The 19,694-nt window shown below is 41.1% G+C and overlaps 1 protein-coding gene across 1 annotated transcript; it reads left to right on the top strand.

The window, feature by feature from the left end:
- Window positions 1–320: 320 nt before the first annotated feature.
- ecpas (Ecm29 proteasome adaptor and scaffold) lies at window positions 321–17,828 on the top strand. Its single transcript, XM_078259382.1, has 49 exons — window positions 321–387; window positions 1,172–1,302; window positions 1,624–1,740; window positions 2,142–2,260; window positions 2,426–2,575; window positions 2,688–2,865; window positions 3,327–3,466; window positions 3,780–3,858; window positions 3,945–4,064; window positions 4,204–4,289; window positions 4,406–4,481; window positions 4,571–4,620; window positions 4,720–4,786; window positions 4,913–5,035; window positions 5,150–5,253; window positions 5,915–6,038; window positions 6,137–6,217; window positions 6,355–6,562; window positions 6,963–7,054; window positions 7,277–7,411; window positions 7,519–7,690; window positions 7,948–8,120; window positions 8,290–8,391; window positions 8,726–8,849; window positions 9,463–9,608; window positions 10,119–10,173; window positions 10,334–10,448; window positions 10,595–10,663; window positions 10,780–10,897; window positions 11,017–11,184; window positions 11,332–11,411; window positions 11,784–11,889; window positions 12,128–12,175; window positions 12,274–12,392; window positions 12,874–13,024; window positions 13,140–13,205; window positions 13,383–13,472; window positions 13,648–13,714; window positions 13,806–13,897; window positions 13,998–14,064; window positions 14,196–14,393; window positions 14,593–14,804; window positions 14,902–14,945; window positions 15,040–15,232; window positions 15,342–15,495; window positions 16,101–16,206; window positions 16,349–16,437; window positions 16,526–16,597; window positions 16,888–17,828. Exons 1-49 carry the CDS (start codon window positions 366–368, stop codon window positions 17,025–17,027), a joined length of 5,538 nt encoding a protein of 1,845 aa, XP_078115508.1. The 5' UTR covers window positions 321–365; the 3' UTR covers window positions 17,028–17,828.
- Window positions 17,829–19,694: the final 1,866 nt, after the last annotated feature.

The following is a 19,694-nucleotide window of genomic DNA, read 5'->3' as shown; positions in this document are numbered from 1 at the left end:
GTATGAAAGTAACCATAAGTATGGGGAAAAAAATCTCAGAATTCTGACCTTGAACTCAGAACTCATAACTCAATACATTTTACACATGTGGCCCTAAAACTCTTCAGTACATGTTAATATGTGTTTAAGTAGACATACCAGAAAACAATAGAATACAGCAGCATAATATAAAATGATATGACATAATAAAGAAACATAACATGGTGTGTTATTTTAGTGGTCATAAAGCCCATAAGCATGCATGCCTGAAAATCAAAATTGTGATTTATGTCAGTGCTATTAATGTACGGGTGATGAAGGAGTGGCACTAGTGAGTGCAGTGACACTCAGTCAACTGTGTGGGTCGCTAAAGACTTTCTGGAAACATGGCTGCCCAGGATGAACTCAGTAAGTTTCTCTCTGCGTTATTGGTGATTAATATATCTTAAAATGTTGTATTCGTGGCTGTCAAAATTAAGTGAACAACAGACGAGCGTCATTCTAACGACTGGGAATGTTTTTTAAGCCACGATAAAGCTTCTGTCATTTAAAAGTTGGTGCAGGAACGATAGCTAGCTTCTCAGCTATATTGCTAGCTAGAATGCTAACGTCAGGAGGCCGTTTGCCCAGTCATGGTCAAAATGAAACAGTCCCGTATGCTATTAATATACTTTCATTAATCAAACCTTTAAGGTATAGATTTACAACTTGACTGTTTAGAGCATTTAGGGTTAATTGCGCAGAGTGTCAGTGGGTGTGTAAAGCCAGAGGTGTGGCGTCAAAATGAAATGAAACGCGTTGATAGTCTGTCAGTGGTTGTAGCTAGCATGGTTGGTGAACCATGCTAAGAGAAAGACGGCAGAGCTGGGTGATGGTTGCACCAACTCAGCATCTGACAGGACGAGCTTTTCAGCCAAACTGGCACTGTCTGTTTTTAGTTTACCGTTTTAATTTTGTGTAAGAGTTATTTTACTCCCTCTGTTCTGTTTGAAGGTGTGGTTTCGCATGTGGTTGCATGCAACCAATGGGCTTCCATATTTGAATGGAAAGCTGTTGCCAGATTAGGCTAATTGTAGCAGAGGTATTGCTTTTAAACTGGTCCGATTTTGAGTGTTTATTCTTGGGGTGTGACTAATACCAACCAGACAATGAGACATAAGAGTTGATCAATGTGTTAAATGTGTTTTGACAGATCAACTGGAACGTGTGTTCCTACGCCTGGGCCATGCAGAAACAGATGAACAGCTACAGGACATTATCTCCAAGTTCCTACCCCCTGTGCTCCTCAAACTCTCCAGCGTTCAGGAGGGTGTACGAAAGAAAGTAAGAGGCTTGTTGTTTATCTGTGCCTAAAGACATGCCAATTACACATGAGTCTGTGCACTGGCTACACCTCGAACAATAGAAATAAATTGCAGTTTAATGCCATCAGAACCTCCCCCTGAAATATTGGCTTCTTTTTTTTTTTTTTTTTTTTACCAATACTTAAGATAAACCCATAAAACTTATATAGATACAGACTAATTTCCCCTTGATGCAAAGATGCTTGTAATGAGCTTGGATCTTTCTTTTTTTGCCTGTAAGTATTGATTTATGCATTTGTTAATCAAACAACCAAATTACTTTCTGTGCCTCCTCTGCTAGGTAATGGAGTTGTTGGTCCACTTGAACAAGAGGATAAAAAGCCGACCTAAGATTCAGCTACCAGTAGAAACTTTGCTGGTACAGTACCAAGATCCCGCAGCCGCCTCCTTTGTGACGGTAAGAATACAATTTTACAATGTAGTTAATATGGAGCCAGCCGTTTAATATACATTCATAATACAATCAAATCAATCAAAATTGTAGGTAAAATTTTTGCGCTATACTCGTTATACTCTATTGAGAGTATAGCGCAAAAAGCGCGTAATTGATTTCTGGTAAAGTTAACTAGTTACATTAACTAATAACGTATTTGCTTTACTGCTTCTGGATTTTAACACCTTAAATTTTAATACCATATAATAAAAATTGTAGATTTTGGTGTCACTGATATAGATTTTATACCAGTGCAGCATTTGGAATCTATCTTAATATTTAAGTAGTAATCAGAAACCAATTTGGTTTTAATTTACTTTAAGTAGTGATGTGCAACTTGATTGTTTAATCAATGTATTTTGTAGAATTTCACCATCATCTACATCAAAATGGGCTACCCACGTCTGGAGGTGGGAAAACAGTGCGAGCTGGCCCCCACCCTTCTCACTGCCATGGAAGGCAAGCCACAGCCACAGCAGGACAGGTGAGGGGACCGGCTCAAAACGACCATGTTAGATACACTGGAGTTTTGTTCTTGATTGACACATGAATACAGTTAAACAGACACTGCCTCAGTCCTCTTTATATGGGGCTGAGCCTATCCATTCCTTGTTGGACTATGATTTCGCTTTGCTCTTTCTTCTCCTAGCCTGATGCACCTGCTGATCCCTACTCTTTACCATATGAAGTATCCTGCAGACACCTCCAAGATTGTTTTTCCTTTTAACTTAACTGAGAGGCCAAAGACCGTGCAGCTGCTGCTGGAGTTCATGTTGGATGTTTTACTGATGCCTTATGGGTAAGTTTATGCTATACGCTTTGGGTATTGTAAGGTTGTATGGGTCTCAGAATTGCCTAACTCTAAACATTTAAACAAGAATGTTGACTTGTTCTCTTTCCGGCTCCTTTAGGTTTGTGCTGAATGAATCCCCGACTCGCCCTGCTCCCTCCTCCTCCCAGGGAAGTTCTGCAGAAGGGACAGTGGCTGCAGGTGGCCAGGGTCTCCCCCAGCCTCCCCCAGGGATGAGTGTCTATGCTGCCAAGAGGGTGATTGGAGAAACCCAGTGGAGCGCTGAGCAGCTAGAGCAGGTACCATAACGGAGCTGGAGGATGAGTTGTGGCTATATTTTTGGCAGTTTGGGCAGGTTATATGTTGTTGTATGCTTTCTTGACAAAGCATGGCTCTACCCCAAAATTTGGCACCTCACTCAATTTAAAATACATGTATCTCTGAAAGTGTTCTAAAGACAGCTCATTCAGTGGCCGGGTTGCTCACTGGGTAGAGCAGGCACACATAAACATAGAGGTTTATGCCTCGACACAGAGGTCCAGGGTTCGAATCCGACCTGTGACGATTTTCTGCATGTCTTCCCCCTCTCTCTCCCCTTTCTCACCTAGCTGTCCTATCCATTAAAGGCAGAAAAGCAAAAAAGACAGCTCATTCCAAAAAGCAATCAGATAATAGATGTGTTTGGATTACGTTTGAACCCCTGTATTTTAAGGGCTGCATAATGAGTATAATTCTTTCATTGAGTATTTGGTTTCAACAGTGTAAGCTGGGCATAGTAAAGTTCATGGAGGCAAAGCAAGTCCCAGAGGTGGAGACAGTGGTGCACCTGGTGGTGGCGTCAAGCGACACCCGACACAGTGTGGCCACTGCAGCTGATCTGGAGCTGAAGAGCAAACAGAGGTAGGTGAAGGACCTTTAATCATCTCTGGTTCACATGTGCTTGACAGAGTATCACGTCATCATGTACTTGGTAATCTTTCTTCTGACTCAGTAAATTATACAATAAATTATCAAATTCTTAGGTATACCTGTTGTGCTTCAAATTCACAAGCTAAAACCATTGCTCTCTAAATGATTGATTCTTTACCAGTAACGTTTTCTTTCAAGTTTAACAAGATTGACAGGCTGGCATCGATATCCATCAGAAAGAAATGCTGAAAGTACAAACTTTGATTCATATCATTGGTTGTGTCCTTGTTCTATTGTCTTCCAGCATCATCGATTGGAACAATCCTCTAATTATCAACAAGATGTATAAGGTGTATCTGGGGGATGTTCCTCTTAAAACAAAGGTTTGTAAACTCAACATTTACTTTGCAAGTTAACCTGTGAGTTAAAAATAAAAGAAGTGTATAATACTGTTTTGTATGTGCACTAGGGAGGCAATGTGAAGCAAGAGCTGAAACACGAACCAGTAAGCACAAGAGTCAAACTGAAGATCCTGCCACATCTTCTGCGGTCACGCCTAGCCGCAGAGTGCTTTCCAGCTAACATCCAGGTAGGCTCTTTGTCCATGCTTGTGGGTACATTTGTGTATTCTCAATTTTCAAAGTATGTCTGGTGGTAGACTAAATAATTTTCAAGGAAATGCTCCAGTGTGTGGTACAATCATTCCTTTCCTTTCCTTTCCTCTGTAGGTTGTGTATGATGGTCTGTTTGGAGCCAACACCAACAACAAACTTCTGTCTCTCACCTTGCAGTTTGTCCATCACATCTGCATGGTGTAAGAAAAGTGTACTTTTTCTAGATACATCCATGTTAGGTACATCCATGTTTCATTTCTCAAGTGTGGCTGTTTTTTTGCACTTAAATAATATTTGGGCTTGTTGTGTTTTTTAGATGTCCTGACACTAATAAACCTTTGGGACTAATGCTGCTTAATGGCCTCACCAAGCTCATCAACGAATACAAGGAGGTAAAACTACAAGTGACAATACACATTTCTGCAATATCTGCATTTATGGCTTAATTTCATATATAGCTACTAAACATTTGTTCTTGCAGGATCCAAAGTTGCTAAGTGTTGCCTACTCTGCTGTTGGAAAGCTGTCAAGGTATAATGAAAAAAACGCCCTTTTTTTCCTTAAACATTGCTAGCTTGGTGTGGCATTTCAAATTAAAAAATATTCTATATTTGATATCCTCTCCTCTAGCCGCATGCCACAGCTGTTTACTAAGGATATTGCACTTGTACAGCAGTTTTTTGAGTCCATGTGCAAGGTAAGTGAAAGATCTCTCAAAAATCTGACATTACATGCAATGAAAACTCAGCAGCACACAACAATAAATTAAACGAAAACATGGTGTCTGAAATTGATATTTCCAAAATTGTGTCATGTTCTTTAGGAGGAGGCTGATGTCCGTCTGGCCATTCAGGAAGCTTTGTCTATGATGGTTGGAGCTTATGCCAACCTACAGGGGGCACTGCTGAACCTAATGGAGGCCCTGGTGGCTGCATACATTGGAAAGGTGAGTCTACATGGGCAAAATGGGTTTTTGGTTTATGAAGACCATTAATGTTGATTAGTTTAGTAAGTAGGCATGAGGCAAATCAAGAACTCTTGTTTATTCTTTTTGTGGCAGCCGGAGGTGCAAGTTCGCCAGGTGGCCATGAAGTTTGCCAGCACAGTGTTTGGACCTGATCATGTGCCATCAAGATACCTGCTGCTGCTGGCAGCTGGAGACCCGTAAGTCCCAAAATACACAAACAACTTCTCATAATGGTAAACTAATTGCAACATGAATGCACTATCAGCAATTTAGTGAGTCATGAAAGCACTTTTATCATACTAGAGATGGTCCGATACCATTTTTTGCTTCCCGATTCCGATACCTGAACTTGCGTATCGGCCGATACCGAGTACCAATCCGATACCAGTGTGTCATATATTTTATTATGTTTTAACAACTGTATACTACTATCTCTGTATGGATGTGATATTATTTCTATCTTTGTTGTCGGTCTGGCTCAGGTTAAACTCTTTGTCAAACATGAACAAACACAAACAATGAACGCCCCAGAACTTCTTCTTTTGATCTCCAGTTTGACAGTCCGTTATAACGGAAAAATAACATAAATGAACTACTTAACGTAGATTTTCTTTAGGGCTTTCTTAGGGCTTTATTACGTGGTATCGGATAGGTGCATAAACTCCAGTACTTCCAGATACCGATACCAGCATTTTAGGCAGTATCGGAGCCGATACTGGTATCGGAACATCTCTATATCATACACAATAAGATACAAGTAAGATGGGAGATGGTTAACGCTAAAATGAGGGTGTTAATGGTTTTAAGTTACTGAGTGGTGCAGAAGATTAAACAAGCAGTTTTTTTTCCTGTGTTTAGGAGGGAGGAGGTGTCTGGGGAGGCCAAGAAGGTGCTGAGAGCTTTTCCTACCAAGACGTCGGAGAAGGAGGGACCAAAGCCAATGCCCTCCTTTCCTGACATGGTGGCCTATGTCCAGGAGAAGGTGATGCTCATTTTTCATTCTCTCTGAGACAATACACCCAGGTTACACCCATTTTTTCTAAAAGAAATAATGAATCGTTTTTATCTTGTCATTATCAGGCGGCTCAGAGGATCAAGACTCCAGCTAAGTACATTGTTGGAACCTCAACTATTCCTTTCAACCCGTCTGCGTTTGGGGAGGTGAATATACATTGGTTATCAGCCTGTGACAGCCATACAATGTGACATGGGATGGGTTTGCAAATTCAATTTGTATCTTTGGGGGAAGTAAGTTGAGTTTTTTGCAGCAGACACCTAATTTTTCCCTGTCTTCCTAGATCGTGCTCTACCTGAGGATGTGTTTAGCCCACAGCGCCGGGGTCATACCCATGTCCACGCGCCTGGCAGACATGCAGGATGATGCACCAGCCATCGGACGCTACGTCCACACACTGCTGTCCTCCGAGTCTCAGTCAAAGGGTTCTGAGGCCAACCCTGTTCATATCTACATGGATCTGCTGCAGCAGCTGCTGTCTGCTGTGGGGGGTGAGAGATGTTAACCTGCTCTTTCCTTAGGGCCATTATACTGCACGTTCAAGTCAGGTTTCTATTGTTATTAAGGGTTCCATAGAACATGTAAGATGATTTTTAAGTATTACAAGTAGCTTATATCAATCACTCTTGAGTCTGAATTGGCTCATGAGTTAAGTTCAACGGAGTGGTACACAAAGCGTTGGTTTTGTTGTTTATTGAACCTATTATAAGTAATATATTTAGTTATATTGTTTATATATTCATCTGTATGGTGTGGTATTGTAAAAAAGAGACACAAGAGGATGGATGGATGGATGGATGGATAGATAGATAGATAGATAGATAGATAGATAAACATGGTTAGAAACTCTCCATGTGTTATTTATTGTACTTTCATTATTAATCTCAACAGGAATCACAGTTATGTACTGTCTACTGGAGATGGTGTCTGTCTGCCCAGACAAACTGGCTCCTAAATTTATTGATAAAATTGACTGGATTAAAGTGAGTATTTCATTTTTCCATGCGTTTATTTAAATGTAGGATGGAGGAAATTCTACATTGAGATTTATTGTGCTCTAATTCGTTAGTGAGACAAATTTCAGCACCACTAAACAATAAGTCCAATCACTTAGCTGTCCTGTGATATTGTAAAACCATGAGCCGAATTCACATTTCTCCACTGTCAGTGCATTCAGCTGTAATAACAGATGTTTTCACCTCCAGAGTCTGATGAACACAAATAAGGAGGACATGAGGGAGCTCGCAGCCCAACTCTATGCTGTGGTGGTTTCCACCATGACTGGCAATGAGCTGCAGGCGGCTGTGCACAATCTGCTCAAAATCACCAAAGACAACCATGTATGCCACTTTGTCTCTTGGGGGGCACTTGAACATTTATTTTTTTATATTTTAAAAGTGTGTGTTTTTACCTTATGTAAATGTTAATTGGTTTTGTTGAACTACAGAGTCCTGAGAGTCAGCATGGCGCCATCTTGGCTCTCGGTTACATGGTGGGAAGGTACATGAGCAAAAAGAAAGCTGTCACCTCTGGCGACTCTACGCACGACATGGAGCAGCAAATGAGCATCACCTCACAAGGAGATGATGAACTTGTTGCCATGGCCACCAAGACAATTGGTATGTAATTATTTTTGAAACAATTTCCTGCAGTTTAGGCTTCATTTAATGACTATAGGAGCAGTATAACAATACATTGTGGTGAGGAGATGTAAAGAAAATAGTTTTTTATCTAGTTTTATCTTCTAACAAAACTTTTTTTATTTGCCATTTAAACTTTTGTGAACAAATTGTTTTATATTCAGCCTTAATAGGTTCATCCACTCAGTATGGGTTCATCATTTTGTGTGTGTGTGTCTGTATGTCTGTCCATCCAGGTTCCTTCCTTGATAGCAGTATTGCACTTCTGGCTGTAGCAGCGTGTACAGCTCTGGGAGAAATAGGCCGTAATGGCACCCTGCTGATCCCTGCAGATGGGGTGGGCTTCACCAAACTTTCAGTCGTGGAAAACCTGCTGGCTCGCATCCCTTCTGGCAAGGAAAGCACAAAGGTAACCAGCGACTACACAAAAGGAAGTGGTTGCTGTGATATTTTGTTTAGTGAGGACACATATGCATGTATGATGCAGTTGATCTTCAGCTGAAAGATTCGTGACTCATGTTATCTTTATTTTAATTATCTTGTTTGTATCTGACCGTCTGTAAATGTACGTGGTCCAGATGAAGGAGCGATCAATCCAGACCTTGGGTTACCTACCTGTGGGAGATGGAGACTTCCCTCACCAGAAGAAGCTGCTGCAGGGTCTCATGGACTCTGTAGAGGTATGAAATATAATGACTGACAGTACTATTAACAATAGCAATGCAGAGCTTTACAAAGACGACAACAAAAGCAGTTAGAGCTAACAGATTGATTGGGACCGTTAGTGTTAGTAGGCACAATGTTTTCTGATTGAGGAAAAACACAAATGGAGTATTTTTGCATTGTTAGGAAACAGGTCTCAAGCTGATGTATCAAACCTTCATTTATTGGCAGAAGTGGGGATTTTTGCACTCACAAATTATTAACATTCATTGACGTGGTCCACCTTAGAAGCTGTTCGGGGGGCTCATTAGTGGAAGCATCGCTCACAGTTTTCCCTTTTTCTTTCTTAAGGCCAAACAGGTGGAGCTGCAGTTTGCAGTTGGTGAGGCTATAACCAGTGTTGCAATAGGCACCAGCTCTGGAGCTGCCAGAGACCCGTGGACCTGCACCGAGGACCAATACACCCCTCCACACAGTAAGTCCTTTCAGTTGTAGTAGTTGAATTTTAGTATGTTGGTCTATTCTGTACACACAACATCTGTAAGTCCAGGGAGAAGGATGCCTCCTCAGTTGCTCTTTCTGAGGTTTCTTCCATTTTTGTTTGGGTTTAATTTTTTTTTTTTAATCAAGGTCGACATATGCTGAACCGATTAGAAATCTGTGATATTGGGCTATATAAATAAAATTGACTTGATTTCTACTTCTTTGTACAGGTTTGTATATTTTGGAGTGAGACTGACCTGCAACATAAGTAGTAATGGATTAGGTCATTTCTCAAGCTATGTTCACACAAATGAAATTGATTTGGTTGTCAAGTACGTATTAAGGCTGATTGTTCACATTGCAATTTTTTTTAAGGGGTCCGATTTGTCAGACCGTCTCTTGCATAATGACAGGGTTGTCGCAGTGAAATGCTTAATGATAGACACATATCATTTCTGTCTAGCAGCTCTGCATTGCTAGTAATCAGATGTGTGAACAATTAAGTTGGCCTGAGCATATATTCACATACAAAGGTATGTACCTTTTATCTAAATATTCATTTTTGCCCCTTAACAACATTTCCACTATCTTCCTTTCTCTGTTAGATGTGAAAAATAATGATGTGGTTCCTTGGGTCCTCAATTCCATCCTGGCCAGGTATATTCCCAGCCAGAACCCCCATGTCCGACAGGCAGCCTGCATATGGCTGCTTTCCCTGGTCAGGAAACTCAGCCAACACAAGGAAATTGTGGTGGGTGTATTGTACAACTGTATACCTCTGAATCTAAAGATAAACAGGGTCGCAGTTTAAAGAAGAAACTCTGATAACCAAGAGAGTGATCCTTTAACAGTAACTGCTAGGAAGAGTTTTAGTCCTTGTGAAATTGTGCGTTCCCTTGTTTTTGGTGTGTAAGATCTAGAGTAAAGAGCTTTGCACACCAATCCTGTTCTTTACATTTTGAAAATGTCAGATGTTAAAAGATGAATATGACCTTATATTTAGGCTATTAACTGTCGTCCATCATTTAATAGTTTTTGGAACGCTTTTCCTTATTTCTTTCCTCATTCGTCACAGTTGGTGTTGTCTGTTAGGAAATACATCATCCTTTTTTTCTCCTCATGAGAAGAGTCATCAGTGCTTGAGGGCTATGTTTTGTTTTGTAGCAAAGAATGACACACTTCAGACTTGGTGTGCATACTGTATGTCAAATCCCTTGTGTTTGTAATACATGAACAAATCATTTTGCCTTTACTCCTACAGTCCCATTTGAAGGAGATTCAGGTGGCCTTCATCTCTGTTCTCTCAGACCCTGATGGTAAGAAAAGACTTCCGTCTAACCTGACTGTTGGATTGACCTGTTCATTATTGAGTGCTTTTTAAATGTACCTGTGCAACATTGCAAAACAAACCATCATCCTTTGCTCTCTGTCCTTCCCAATTCTTTATCCATCCTTTTGTTTTCTTCTTTTATCTAGAGTTGAGTCAGGATGTGGCGTCTAAAGGCCTGGGCCTCGTCTATGAGATGGGAGGAGAGGATGACCAGCAGGAACTGGTGTCTACCCTGGTGGAAACACTCATGACTGGCAAAAGGTGAGTGGATGGTTTAGTAAAGGAGGAAGGAATGAAAGAGTGTCACGAGAGTCTGTAGTGTCCCTTCTGCAGGGGAGAAGAAATAAGGTGAAAACTGTTTCAGTACATGAAGATATTGGGAAATTCTTATTTATCTTTGCAAACAGAGTGAAACACACCGTTTCAGAAGATACAGAGGTGTTCCAAGGAGAAGGTTTGGGGAAAACACCTGATGGGTAAGTCGTATGTCACCACTATTGGCCCAAATGTAAATGCTAAAAATTCTCCTTGTGTGGGTTTTGTGTGCACAAATTGACCTTCGTCTCCCTCTTGTATTGATGGCTCCTGGCAGTCATGGCCTGACCACATATAAGGAGCTCTGCTCACTGGCCAGCGACCTGAATCAACCAGATCTCGTCTACAAGTTCATGAACCTAGCCAATCATCATGCCATGTGGAACTCCCGCAAGGTATCGTGCATGCATCATTCTCATCCTCATCATCTTTCCCATCCACCACATGTGCCACTTCTTCCTAACTATCTGGGGTTGTCTCACCCTTTCTTCCACCTGACCCCTTCTCCTTTCAGGGAGCGGCTTTTGGTTTCCACATGATCGCAGCCAAGGCCGGAGAGCAGCTGGCTCCATTTCTGCCCCAGCTTGTGCCCCGCCTGTACCGCTACCAGTTTGACCCCAACCTGAGCATTCGTCAGGCCATGACCAGCATCTGGGACGCCTTGGTCACTGATAAGACCCTGGTAGGAGTTTAGTCCTGTGCAACATCCACATGCACAAAAATATACATACTACATGCATGTACAAACAAATAGATGTAGACAAAGATGTAAAAGACTATTATCATAAGAAGTAATGTGAGCATGTTGGTTTGTTCTGATGTGTTTCAGGTTGATAAGTATCTTAAGGAGATCCTGCAGGACGTTCTTTCCAACTTGACCAGTAACACCTGGAGAGTGCGCGAGTCCAGGTACAGTAACAACACACGCACTAAACATCAAACTCCTAAAAATGAAGATTAGTAAGACTACTATTATCTACTTTTTATCAATTTAATTTTGCCTGGTAATTGATCGTGTGAGGCTAAATGCTCCGTAATGCATTTCCCTTGTCTCGTCTTGGGTTTTCTTTCTTATGCAACTTAATTGTTATTGATATTTTCAAGCAAAGTGAGTGTTGAAATGGGCAACACTATATTTGCACAGGAACAGGGTCTAAGGTGTTACATTTTCATTTACATATTAATAATGTAGTCTTAAGGTAAAGAAGCCTAAAAGCATACACTACAATAGTGTAAAAGTCAAGAGGAAATCTGTTTTTGATGAACTGGTTTTCCTTCCAGCTGCCTGGCCCTGAATGACCTGATTCGTGGCCGGCAAGCTGATGATCTCATTGATCACCTGGCAGAAATGTGGGAGACATTGTTCAGAGTCCTTGATGACATAAAGGTAAGGAGGAAATAATCACAATCACTGTTACTTTAATTAATCTAGAGCAACAGATGGCATTTGTATAATAGTTCTAACACATTGCAAAAAACTATGGATTGACACACTAGATGATGAATCATATAAGGCTATCACGAAGCATAGATTACATACTGTTGCATATTATTACATACACACAGCAGAATAACTACAAAAAGTAGCATTACATTATTTTCTAATGTGTCATCTTGCATCTCAGGAATCTGTAAGGAAAGCAGCAGACCTAACACTGAAGACACTCAGTAAGGTAAAGCTGTTTGTTACAATATTGGCCTGAATGTACATCTTTGTAATTGTTTGCCTGTACACGTGCATGTACAAATGTCTGTCTCACGATCTGTCCAGGTGTGCACTCGTATGTGTGAGTCTACAGGCTCTGCAGCCCAGCGAACTGTGGCGGTACTGTTACCTACCCTGCTGGAAAAAGGCATCGTTAGCAATGTCTCAGAGGTCCGCTCACTAAGGTAACGTCTCCGTCCATAAATGTGCTTTTGGTTTTCCTGTTTGACTCTGAAGTTGCATATATGGAAGCAACTTATGCTGTATGTCTGTCTTTCAAATACAAAATTAACATTGTAGTAGTGGGGGTAGACGACAAACTGGGTGAGGATGTTTTTTTGATATTAACAGTTTAAAACTAGGGCTGTCACTCGATTAAAATATTTAATCGTGATTAATCGCATGATTGTCCATAGTTAACTCGCGATGAAAAGAAGAAGAAGAAAATATGTTAACAGCATTTTTGTTCATCCACAGCTAAATTAAACCCTATGTGTTTTTGTTGACTCATTGAACCACTTGTTCATCAAAATCACCAAGGCAGCACAAGTTTTCTAACGGGTCATGAAGTTGAGCCTCATGGCTTTTTCAGTTGCCACATTACCTTTGTGCCATAGCATTGTCTGCCTTGTTCTCTCTGATCCAATCTATTATATTCCCTACCAGTATTCAGACTCTGGTGAAAGTAAGTAAGACGGCCGGTGCCAGACTAAAGCCTCATGCTGCCCGGTTGATCCCGGCCCTGCTGGAGGCCCTTAGCACCCTGGAGCCTCAGGTCCTCAACTACCTCAGTCTCAGAGCCACAGAGCAAGAAAAGGTAACCTCAGCTGTCTACTACATCTTCACCCAAAGTCTGGTAACCAAAGCCTTTTAAGTTCTGTCACAGGTTAGACTCCACATGGTCATGGGTTGTGCTCTTTCTGCCTCTCTAGAGTGCCATGGACGCTGCCAGGCTAAGTGCTGCCAAGTCCTCTCCAATAATGGAGACAGTTAACATGGTAAGAAAAAAAAAAAATGCATTTAGTTGAACCTCCGTTACTAAGTTCCTTGACCTTTGGGGTTTTCAACCCAGTTTCAAGGTGTCTCAGGAAAGGAATGTTTCTACTTGACAAAACATGACAAAAGCCACTGAGATCTGTTTTGTAAGGATCTGTCTTGTGTATCCCTGTGCTCAGTGTCTGCAGCACCTCGATGTTTCCGTGCTGGGAGAGCTGGTTCCCAGGCTCTGTGAACTGCTCAAGAGCGGAGTAGGCTTGGGCACCAAGGTAGACACACATCTGTAGTCACTTATTCTTAGATTGTCTGTCTGAAAATGGTTGATGCTTTGATTGTCTTTTTAAATCCACCTGTTTGTCATTTGTTGGCCTTTGTCTCCCTTGTGTCATGTAGATAAAGTGTATCGAGTCAGCCTGTTTATGTTTGTCTCTTTTTACCCCACAGGGTGGCTGTGCTAGTGTAATTGTTTCACTCACAGTGCAGTGCCCCCAGGACCTTGCCCCATACTCAGGTAAAGCACAAGTATGCTCATTTATTCCTGTAATGTGTTTACTGTTTGGTGCAAATGAACTAAAGACAAAGAGATTTTTGTTGTTTTTCAGGTAAACTGATGAGTGCCCTGTTGAATGGTATTCATGACAGAAGCACCGTGGTACAGAAAGCATTTGCCTTTGCTTTGGGACACTTGGTCAGGGTAAGCACCACTTCTGTAAAGCAATCTTGCTATATTAATCACACCATAGGTTGTTCTCAGTGACTCAGAAAGCATGTGTTGTATTTGTCTTTTCCATCAGACCGCAAAAGATGGCAGTGTAGAGAAACTACTACTGAAGCTCAACAGCTGGTACTTGGAGAAAGAAGGTAAGACAGCAGAAAATCTACAATTTTTGCTCAAAATGGAATGATTCTGTGTGTGCATTAAACCAAACTGTAACTTTCATACTCTGCTCTCTTCTACTCTCTCTATTTTCTCAATTCTCTCTCACCCCCAGAGCCAGTGTACAAGTCCTCATGTGCGTTGACCATGCACGCCATCAGCCACTACAGTCCTGATGTGCTGAAGGGCCATGCAGGAGTGGCTCTGCCACTGGCCTTCCTGGGTATGCACCAGGCTCCAGGTCCGGATGAGGAGAAAGGAGAGAGCCATGATGCCACGCTGTGGGCTGAGGTGTGGCAGGAGAATGTCCCAGGTGAGAAACACTCCTACAGTACAAAGTTGTATACAGTTAATGTTGTTTAGAAGAAATAAATGACAAAAGACTTGGATATATGGATATAGCATTTTTTTTTTGGAATATTGGTATAAACTAAAAACACAGCGTAATCATAACATCTATATGTATTTTGTCATTGCAATAGCATATTCTTCTAACTTTTCTCTGATTCTAGGAAGCTTTGGAGGTATCAGACTCTACATGACAGAGCTGATCGCTATCACACAGAAGGCACTGCTGTCCCAGTCCTGGAAGATGAAGGCTCAGGGTGCAGCTGCTATGGCAACCGTTGCCAAGGAACAGACAGGCTCATTGGTGGCACCACATCTTGGCATGGTGCTAACGGCTTTAATGCAGGGACTATCTGGACGCACATGGGCTGGCAAGGTAACGGCCGGTGACCCAACAGCAGAACAAAAAAGTAAGATAGAGATTGTTTTGTTACAAAATGAATTATGATTTCATATATTCCTGTTTGTTTCAGGAGGAGCTATTGAAAGCCATTGGATCAGTAATCTCCAAATGCAGGTGAGACTCCTTGGACAACCTTTTTCCTATTAATGTCTTATTTGGAGGACAACATTTTATACTTAATTGTTTCCGTTATTCCTCTGGCTTTTAGCACTGAGCTGAAGAAGCCTTGCGCAGGACAACCCACCATCTCTGAGGTGCTGGAGGTTGTGTTGAAGGAATGTCGTAAGGAGAGTCTGGTGTACAAAATGGCTGCTCTGCGCTGCGCTGGAGATGTGCTTCACAGCAGCCAGGAGGACCGTTTCAGCGACATGGCTGAGATCCTTTTTCCTCTGATCAAGAAGGTTGGATCACTTCTACTCGTTTGATATCGCCCGTTTGCTATTATAACGACATCAACATTTGAACAAGGCTGTTTAACTGCGTTCAATCTATCTTCCTGATTCCCAACAGAACTGCCCAGAGAGCGGTGGTGCATCACTGAGGTCACGGGATGATGATGATGATGATGATAGAGATGTGAAGGAGAAAGAGCTGCAGACAGAAGCTCTACTTTGTGCTCTTGAGACTCTTGGAAAGTCTTGGCCCAGAAATCCACAGACTCAGGGTAAGATACAGACACGACTGCTCGCATATAACAAGTTAACTGGTTCAGGGAAATTAATAAACCCTAAACCACATTTTCCAAGCTGTACACTTGTTTGACATATAGTACATTGTGTATGGTGACAAATATGAATCCTAAACTATAGGATTGCAAAGGTAGGAGATTTTCACGGTATAACTGTCTCAGAAAGTATCACGGTATACATTATTATTATTATTATTATTATTATTATTATTATTATTATTATTATTGTCAGTTACAATGACCGTTAAAGGAATGTAACCTGATTGAACAAACACTTTTATTCTAACTTTAAACCATTTTTAAAAATGTGTAAAAAGTCTCCCTTTTAGAAAATACTTAGTAGTACTTAATAGTTATTCACTAAATAGGACTGATATTGTGTTAAATGTAGCCAACCTATTGACTGAAGATGAGCAAGATTTAGACAAAAAATATGAGCTGCATTATAGCACTCTGATACCAAGCCAGTATGTCTTAACTTCAAGAGACTCAACTTACATTCTCAGGGGCTCAATCTCAGTGGCAGATATAATTATTATAATATAGTTATATATTGTTCTGAACATTGTGTCTGTCTGTAGCTCGTTTCCAGGTGGAGGTGTGCAGCCTCATGTGTGAGAAGCTCAAGCTAAGCACCTGGAGAGTCCAGCTTGGTGTTCTACAGTCTATGAAGGCATACTTCAAAGAGTAAGGACCAACCAAAGAAACATTTTCTTGTAATTTGTTCCCTGAAATGAACCCTGAGTTAATCAAGCTGATCAAAGTGTGCTCACAGTGAACATTTCTAATCAACTATTGACTAATATAGATGTGATGCTTTTCTCTGTAGGTTATTGCTGCTTGAGAAGGGAAGTGAAGACTTCAATGCATTGTCACAGATCCTCACAGAGACCTGTGCTGCTCTCACTTACCCATTAGGTAAGGGCCTCCCAATTTCAGTGTACTTAGTATTATAGCCTAATACGCTGGCATTTTATCTCCATGTTTGTGTTGTTTTTCTTTCCAGAAAACAAAAATTACTCCTCTGTGAGGACAGAGGCTTTGTCAGTTGTGGATCTGATTGTAAAGAGAACTGGAGGTAAGGATTTACTGCTACTAAGATTGTCGTAAAATGTATTGCTCTTCAGTTGTAATTGGCAAATAAAAAGGTGAGCCGAGTTTTTCTTCAGGGGTAGGGTTTCTCTTCTGGTTATTGGATGTGCAATATATTCTTACAATTTTAGGCAGTTTTATGGTTTTTACTGTGTTTCCCTAACATGTGCATGTATATGAACACGCATATATACAGTATGTTTATGTACTGTATGTATCACCGATTATTGATCCAAGTGTCACTGATGAAATATTCTTGTGCTGTGATGCTAACAGAGAGTGAACAGTGGGACTGTGTGTCTGTGAAGAGCCGGGAGCAGCTGCAGCGCTCCCTGTCAACGCTGCAGTCAGATAGCAGACCTGACCTGAGGGATAAGGCCCAGGAGCTGCGCAGACACATCCAAAGCCAACCCTGAAAACACACACTCACTCACACAGCTCACCAAGCCAGCCAGATACATGCAGTCACAAACACAGAATACAACAAAATAGAGCATTAACTCCTTTTTTCCTTCTTTATCAGTAAAACAAAACACATCACACACTCCTCTGTCTGACCTCTTTGATGCAGTTCTCTTCTCATTGCATTACTTATCCATATTCACTGTGGGCTTTGAAGCTGGCTCCACTCAAGCTGACTGACTGATTCACATTTGTGGTTGACCAAGTGTGACCTTAAAGCTTGAAGAGAGACTACAGTGACACAACTTGCTCTGAGTCTGAACTCACAATGACAAGTGGTGAAGGGCAGGGTTATTATTGTAACGTGTCAAGTTTTATTTGGTTCATTTAAATGGACAGTAACATAATGATGATAATAATAATTATATAAACCAATGTGTTGGGTTTGTGGACGCTGTATATCTATAGCCCCAAAATGGGGACTTTTACTACTGTTGTGGGTTTGCCTACTCAAGTATCACAAACAATGCAACAACACGGTTGACTAGTTGGCTGTCATTCAAAGTTGCACTTTTCAGGGGTGTGACACTTCCTCACTGTTTTACCACTGCTGCTGAGTAGTGGTAAAAGAGCTGAGGCATTGAAGATATCTGTCTTCTGTAAGTGATGTTCTTTCTCCTGTTGAATGAGCAAGACAACAGCCAATTTTGAGAATAAATTTAAAAAGAAAACAACCTACTGTTAAGTTGAAAGTGATGCTATAATTGTATGAATTTGTCCCTGATAAAATAAAACTACTTTGAGAATTTAGAAAAGTGGATTTTTTTATTTTTTATTTACTTTTTATTTAACATTTACAGTTTTAAGTCAAGCAAGTTAACATCACATTTTTTAGGGGCTTAAGAGGCTGTTATTCAAATTTATGATCACACATATTAATGAGACCACGAGTACTAGTTATGTACATACGTATACCGTAATGAAAGGCCAAACTTGCATGTTTAACAGTCAGCAAAGATAAAGTTACTAGGACAGCACTCCAATATAATAAACTTAGCACAAAAAGTAAGTAAATCTGTGTCTGGTGGGTTATTTCTCTGTGGTAACAATGCTTTTTGGCAATAAATATTATACCGTTGGAAAGCCTGTTTAGTTCCCTTTCAAATGGTGCCCCATTTGTAAGGAACATGCATTTGTGGGATGAGCAGCAGCGCTGAGTATGTGGGTTGCGCCCATGAAAAATTTGCCAAATCTTCTCTGCCAATGCCAAACAGCTTATTCTGCCATTGACTCGTTTGGTGGATTGGATGATTGAAGTTTGAAGAAACAAGACACATTGGCAATTGAACAATTTATTCATTTTACAAACAGGAGCCTCAGTAGCGAGTGGAAGAACCATACACAGCCACAAACAGCCTGGCACCTCCTCATGCTGGTCACCAGCCTGGTCACACACTGCTGTGGGATGGCATCCCATTCTTCAACCAGCAGTCCTGACCTCAACCCCACTGAACACTTGTGGGATCAGCTTGGGCGTGCTGTTCGTGCCAGAGTGACCAACTCAACCACGTTGGCTGACTTGCGACAAATGCTGGTTGAAGAATGAGATGCCATCCCACAGCAGTGTGTGACCAGAATGAGGAGGAGGTGCCAGGCTGTTGTGGCTGTGTATGGTTCTTCCACACACTACTGAGGCTCCTGTTTGTGAAATGAATAAATTGTTAAATTGCCAATGTGTCTTGTTTCTTCAAACTTCAATCATCTAATCCACCAAGCACCTCTACCAGCCAACTGCTGGTAAAATATGCAAGTGGCTGGTAGATTTGCTTCACTCACCAGCCAAAAAACAATTGAGGCATGTAACATTTTAACATTCACTAGCCATTTGGCTGGTGGACAAAAAAAGTAAATTTTGGACCCTTAGCTACGGTGGCCCTGAAGTGCAAATCACAACAGCAAATAGAAAAACGCAACAGCAAATCATAAAACACAACGGCAAATAGGAAAACACGACAGCAAATAGGAAAACACGACAGCAAATATGAAAACACTTCAACAAATCATAAAACACAACGGCAAATAGGAAAACACGACAGCAAATAGGAAACACAACGGAAAATATAAAAACACAACAGAAAATAGGAAAACACGACAGCAAATATGAAAACACGACAGCATTAACTTCTACCGGAAAAGGTAGGGCCTATCTAGCAGAGGACGGACCCTCCTGATTGGACAGACGGACTGTCTTTTAACAGGAAGGAGAGGTGAAAAACACGGAAAAGCGCCTACTTTTAACAGAGAGACAGTCCGTCTGTCCAATCAGGAGGCTCCGTCCTCTGCTAGATAGGCCCTACCTTTTCCGGTAGAAGTTAATGCCGATTTGTTTTCCTATTTGCTGTCGTGTTTTCCTATTTGCCGTTGTGTTTTCCTATTTGCTGTCATGTTTTCATATTTGCCCTTCTGTTTTCCTATTTGCCGTTGTGTTTTATGATTTGCTGTTGCGTTTTTCTATTTGCTGTTGTGATTTGCACTTCAGGGCCACCGTACTTATCACATTTAATTACTACAAGATCCAGCTGGAAATTACTGATAGTACCAAAACAAACAATCCACCATAAATATGTTAAGGAAGACAAGTGTATGTTCCAAAGGAGGATTATGGGTGCTAAGCCTCTACA

Source organism: Sander vitreus, chromosome 2, assembly GCF_031162955.1.
Source record: "Sander vitreus isolate 19-12246 chromosome 2, sanVit1, whole genome shotgun sequence".
In the NCBI taxonomy this organism is placed as follows: domain Eukaryota; kingdom Metazoa; phylum Chordata; class Actinopteri; order Perciformes; family Percidae; genus Sander; species Sander vitreus.
This window is presented reverse-complemented; position numbering and strand designations above follow the sequence as displayed.

What these genes read in the sequence shown, in the direction of transcription:
- ecpas (XM_078259382.1), top strand. Translation starts at nt 366, where the DNA reads ATGGCTGCCCAGGATGAACTCA. An exon ending in TGGAGAGTGCGCGAGTCCAG is followed by an intron (nt 11,412 to 11,783) that starts GTACAGTAACAA and finishes TTTTCCTTCCAG; the next exon opens with CTGCCTGGCCCTGAATGACC. An exon ending in GAGTAGGCTTGGGCACCAAG is followed by an intron (nt 13,473 to 13,647) that starts GTAGACACACAT and finishes TTTACCCCACAG; the next exon opens with GGTGGCTGTGCTAGTGTAAT.